Source organism: Oncorhynchus tshawytscha, linkage group LG05, assembly GCF_018296145.1.
Source record: "Oncorhynchus tshawytscha isolate Ot180627B linkage group LG05, Otsh_v2.0, whole genome shotgun sequence".
In the NCBI taxonomy this organism is placed as follows: domain Eukaryota; kingdom Metazoa; phylum Chordata; class Actinopteri; order Salmoniformes; family Salmonidae; genus Oncorhynchus; species Oncorhynchus tshawytscha.
In genome coordinates, this window is record NC_056433.1 from 66221112 (window position 1) to 66227273 (window position 6162).

The 6162-nt window shown below is 41.1% G+C and overlaps 1 protein-coding gene across 1 annotated transcript in view; it reads right to left on the minus strand.

Annotated features, from left to right (window-relative positions):
- LOC112251158 (carboxyl-terminal PDZ ligand of neuronal nitric oxide synthase protein-like) overlaps positions 1-2036 on the minus strand; it is a 163611-nt gene extending 161575 nt beyond the window's left edge. The window contains exons 1-2 of the mRNA XM_024421949.2: positions 1373-2036; positions 1058-1129 (exon numbers count right to left, since the gene is read on the minus strand). Coding sequence (XP_024277717.1) covers positions 1058-1129; positions 1373-1477 — 177 coding nt within the window. The 5' untranslated portion in view covers positions 1478-2036. The remainder of the gene's footprint in view (positions 1-1057; positions 1130-1372) is intronic.
- Between the last annotated feature and the right edge of the window lie 4126 nt (positions 2037-6162).

The window sequence follows — 6162 nt, forward strand, 5'->3', positions numbered from 1 at the left end:
CCAACAACAACAGCTGCTGATTTGCCCCGGCAGGGGTCCGCACTATGGGCAGGGGGTCTCGGCTTTCAAACAATTAATAGGATCATTTGCACCTTGCGTGTATGTGTGTGCGTGTGTGTGTGTGTGTATGTCTGTGTGAGTTGACTAGACAAGAGAACATCTGAGGAACAATGTCTAAAAATAACAAACAATGATACAAAGCCCTGTTGTGTGGTGGGAGTATGGAATAACTCTCATCTCTCTGATATTCCACATATTTGAAAAACACAGATAAAAACTTTCTCCTGAGGAGAAGTGATATTCCATAGTAATCTTTCTTGAGATAAAACTCAAACTGCACACACACTTACAGGAACTTGTAAGCCAGGGCCATGAGCAAATATTGACCCTATAACCTTTGCTTGTGTGGTTAAACAGTAATGACATAGCCTACCTTCACCAAACAGCCAGAATTATCAGGATATACAACTATAGAAATTCAACAGGACATAAAACAAGTACATGGTCACAAGACAAGAAACACAGGATGGTGGTGAATATTGAGATCAATATTTTAAGATGAACATAGGCTAACGATCAGACAATATAAGACCAATGAAGAGCACGAGACCGCGAAACGTTTATATAAAGCATTTCCACCCCATTGCCTCACTTCAAAAAGCGCCATCCCTGATCACCGTCCGACCGCATGGACCACATGAGAACAAGAAAAAGCGGCCCGTACAATTTTCAGGAGCCTATAAACCCGAGTAATATATTTTGCTTAACGAACCCGATTTAGTTCTGCAAAGCAGAGTCATTTGTCGATTGATTTGTCACACTTTCTAGTGGCGTGGTTAAATTACGCTGGAGCCGGTACGCAGCCAGGCCACCCAGATAGGAACACTTTTATAAGCGCATCTGTGCTTAGTTCTTTCACGTTCTTCTTGTCATCAAATCCAGCCAGATTTATCGCATGGCCTAGCCTACCTACATGGGCATTATGGCATTGTTTCGCAATGGAACATCAGTAGCCGAGATTGGTGACTAGTTTGTTTGGATGAAGGGCATAACTAACCCGTATTCTTCTCATAGCAGCCACGATCTCCACTCTGCTGTTCGGCCGCGCCACGTCCAGACTGCCGATGTACTGGTTAGGAACAAAACAGAAAGCAATTAAATAAATGTTACCATATTTGTTTTTACTACTGCGATATTCAAACAACAATATTAACAACATTAACGTGGGAAACGTAGAAGGGGGATTAGCCCAGGATATAGCCTAGGCTGATACTTAGCAAACCTTATTAAGCAAAATCCAACATTGGTTTGTCAAAAGTTAATGATAGTTTAGCAAATAATATCAATACAATAACATATACAAACAACTCACCTTGGCTTCGAAGTTGATCCCATGTTGGAATGCTTCCTCGTTATGCAATGGAATTCTCAAATCATGGCCATCGTCAACAAGATTGTACTTTGTTTTCGCTGGCATGACTGCCGACTTTCCGTTTTCGCAACACACGGAAAGGAATTTAACGTCACTTGTTAATCCAAAACGCTGCCAGACAAAAATCAGGAGTCCCAAATTCCTTAATTCCAGTGGTCCATCGTAGCAACTGGACTCGTCCCACACCTGAGTGTCACACTAGTATATCCAGTGGGCTAGGTGTAACGAACGTTAACTTTGTATCTATTGCTCACGCGAGTAGGCTGGCTTCCCGGTCTGATAAAAAACAATCGTCGCTCTCTTGCGAATCAACTCACTTCCAAAAATAAGTAGCCCAAGGTTACTTCCAACAACGTAAAAGCACTTATAACCAAAAACACTATACACAATAGTCCAAATTTGTGCTTTTCTGGTCTTGCCGAATTTCCCCTGCCGAACTTCACTACAGCGCCATGACCAGCCTCTTCACTCTCTCCCACGGATTCTCAAGGCAGATCGGGATTGGAGGAATCTGGGAATTCCACCTGTTTTCATTGGAACAGAGTTACATCATGGAATAGTAGGAGGGAGAAACGCTCGAACCCAGGAAAGCCGTGAATGTCAACCAGCAGTTTAACGTGAAGGAATTGTTAACTCTTTCGGTCCAACTTTCCTAAAACCTATGTAGTTACATGGTAGTGATTAATGAGTTACGTAGCATGTAGGCGGTTTACAGTGTAGACCTACTTGCAGTGTAGGTGCACACTTTGGGGCGGCAGGGTAGCCTAGTGGTTATAGCTAGTAAAATAAAGATTTAACAAATAATAAAAACTGTAGGCCTACGTATAACTGTTATAACACCTGTTTGAAGTTTGTATAACATTAAAACACATTGTTATGCTTATGCATTGCGTTACTAAACCAACTCAAACTAAGTGTTTGTAAATTCTCCCTCACCCAACAATGTTTTAGATCAGGTATCTTTATTAGACGTTACATTATGATTGTGTAGAATAGTGGTGTTGTTTAGGCAGATATAAGATAGGGTGATAGCAATGGATAAACAGCTGCTTGAGATTTAGAAAGAGCAAGACTACCTACTAGTGGTCACCTAAGCTAATGACTGTAATAAGGCACTTATTATGCAATGCAGGCAATATTCTGTATATCATGCTCTGTGCATGAAGTGCATGAATGCTGCTTGGTGTTGTATAATGCAGAGTCCACCTGTGTCACCTGCACTGCAACTTACAGTAAGAAGCAGTGCTCTGCTCCTCAAGGTGTCTCAGATGTGTGGGGAATTGGAGCAGCACTAATTCACATTCTCAACACTTCACTGGCAGAGGCTAAAAGCTGTCACTGTACTGACTAACTTGTCTGAGGCTGCATCTCAATAGTCTCTTGAGCTTATGGCTCAATTACTGCCCCCGTTGGAGGAAGTGCGTGCCCATAGTAAACTGAAAATATTTTTTCCAAAATTGCTAATATATGCATATAATAATAATAATTGAATAGAAAACACTCTAAAGTTTCTAAAACCGTTTAAATTATGTCTGTATGTAAAGCAGAACTCTCAGGGCAGCCTTTCTCCCAAACTCTCTCTTGTCAAGAGAAAAGTTGGGTCAACTTTGACGTCATCGCCCCCACCCTTCCCAGGCAGCTACCGATCTGGGAACAGTATGTATTTGTTCAGCGCGATGTCTGCTTTCAATTGGCACGTTCATTGTTTGAATTTCGTGCTCCCTCATCCTTTGGCGGGCGAAAATGCCCGGTTCACTCTCACATACATGCACTCTATTGCGCGCGGCCGATTTGGAGAACGTTCTTTTCCAATAGACACCAGTTGAAGCCGGTTCGTTTGTTCGCGATGATCATTGTTTTACATGATAAAAACATCATTTTGCTCGATTCTGCACTTAGTTTGACCAGTTTAGTCGACATATAATATGTAATTTTGAAGTTTGATGCGTAAGAGTGCGGGACCAGAAGGAGCAGAAGTTATTTTGGGTGCATTTCAGCTGAAGCTGTTAGCATATGCTAATACAAAGACGCACAACTTGAAACCAAACGATGTATTGGGTAAGTATGACTCCTTCTACGTCTTCTGATCGAAGAACATCAAAGGTAAGGGAATATTTATGTGGTTATTTTGGGTTTCTGTGGACTCCAAACGTAGAGGAGACACTGCTAATATCTGAGCGCCGACTCATAGCATAGACTAGTGAACGAATTCTGTAACGTTAAAAATAAATGTAACACAGCGGTTGTATTAAGAAGAAGTGTATCTTTGTAACTATATGTAGAACATGTATATTTAGTCATGTTTATTGCTTGTTATCTGACGTTATCTGTCGGAGCTATCATAATTTCTCCGGACATTTTGAGTAGCATTTTTGAAATGTCGTCATTGTAAACAGAGATTTATGGATATTAATGGCATATTATTGAAAAAAAAAAAAAATGTACTGTGTAACATGTAATATTACTGTCATCTGATGAAGATTTTCAAAAGGTTAGTGAATTATTTATTTTTTAATCCTACTTTTAAATTTTATATTTTCTGGGACAAAATGGCCGCCGCTTGCCTTTTGTTTCGGTGGTGGTCTAATATAAATGTGTGCTATGTTTTCGCCGTAAAACATTTTAGAAATCTGACTTGCTGGGTAGATGAACAAGGTGTTTATCTTTCATTTGAGCTATTGGACTTGTGTAGGTGTGGAGGTTAAATATGTCTAAGAATATTTTTTCGCATTTTGCGTTATGCTAATGAGCTTGAGCCGTAGTCACGATCCCGGATCCGGGATGGGTAGCATCAAGAGGTGGCTTCATCTCCTCAATCATCAGCATGTTGTCCCAAGCAGTGAAATAGATAATTGCAGTAAAGGCGTAAATCTAAAGTCTAAAGTCGATTCCTCTCCTGGGTGAAAATCATATGGATAATTTAGGGATGCCTTGGGCCATCTGTTATCACCTATCCTGTGCTTTCAGGTCAGTGTGGATGAAGGAAAGGAGAGGAAGCAACTTTAGACTATTCGAAGCAGCCCAAGTCTCACTAGCCCTCTCTTGAAATAACATCATGGATAATCTCCCTTTAGTCTTTGGTCTCCATTTCCATCTGTGTGTGCTCAATACTGTGCTGGCTTTGAAAGCATACTATGCTCCCAACATCAAGTGGATTTTGGACATCAGTCATTATGCTTCCTGATTCTTTAGAAGAGGGATCTCTGATTCTGCCGTCACTGAACATTTCTGCGATTAGGCTACTGCTGCTGATTATCAGCAACAATTATTCCTACCTCAGGTTGTTCTACATTTTCTAGTGCATCTAAAATGGCTATGAAGTAATAACCTTGTGATCATTTACAGTATTTAATGTGCTGTGATACACGTAGTGTTTTAATTAGTGTGTTTAGCTGTGCAGGCTGAGGATGTCTTCGGTGGCAGTGGGTCAGAACAGAAGAGAGGCATGCTGGTCCGTTAATAGCCCCTGCTGCTGCTATGAGCTCCATTCCACACACACGCACACATACACACACAGCTAGACCAGGAGTCTTTTAATCTGAATTAATCATGGCATTTCTTTAAGAATGTGGGGCAAGTGACACAAGCAGGGGATGGACCACTCCCCACAGACAAGCAGAGAGAGAGAGAGAAGAGGAGGAGAGAGAAAGAGAAAATAATAATAAAATGATTGTGCCATTTCCCAATCTCATGTTCACAAAAAACAGACAGAGTTTAGAAAAATGTTACATTTCATTTGCTGCTTTCCAAATCCCAAGGACATTGTACATGGGAAAGATGAGAGAGAGACAGAAAGAGAGAGAGAGAAACACAGAAAGAGAAGTGGCAAAACTGGTTTCAATGAGGGGAAGCTGGAGATTTACTGAGTTAACTGGGTGGATGAAGAGAGCGTAAAACATCCAATATCATCCAATATAGACAGTCAAAAGGCAAAATTGTCAAAAAATCTTTTAACAGATGGTTATTGCCGTGGCCCGGTATGCAGGAAGAACATAAACTGTTATGCAGTTAGAAGAAACACAGAGACTCATCCACACCACATTACTCTCTGGTCCTGCAGATGATTAACCTGGGGTGCTTTTATGCAGTGACTTCCTTGTTTGCATGCAGTACATCACTTGGAGAGCTGGAAGTACCTTTGTGTGCAATAATATAAAGCTTTTGAATATAGATGCAGAAAGGATTTGAGCAATGACGTGTCTTTCACATTGTTAATTAACTCCAAAGATGAGCGACCATTCAAGCACATATTCCATCCTGCTATCTGAGAAACATAGACACTCTTTTTCTCTCTCTGTCTCTCGCTCTCCTTTTCGCTCTCTCTCTCGTCTCCTTACTCTGATGTAATGAATGAGAAGCTCCTGTTCAAGGTTCACATTGTGGGTGTAATATTACTTGCTCCCATAGGGGCACAAGAACTGCAGAGATTAACACAAGTCAGCACTCAGTACAGAGACAGACTGATGACATGATGACAAATGGAAGGTATCATTAAGGCATTAGTCTAAATTATCTCTCTCTTTCTCTCCCTCTCTCGCTCTCTCTCTCTCAATATTTTTTAAACACACCATTTAAGCTACTCTGCCTTTCTCATCTGCTCACTTGGATCTACACACAGCGAAAGAGGGGTCCACAGGGTATGAATAGATGTTTTCAGTTAGGCCTGCATGTACAGCACTACAAGATGGAGTCTCTCCACAGGAGATCTAAGGCCGTGATCATTGTTATGT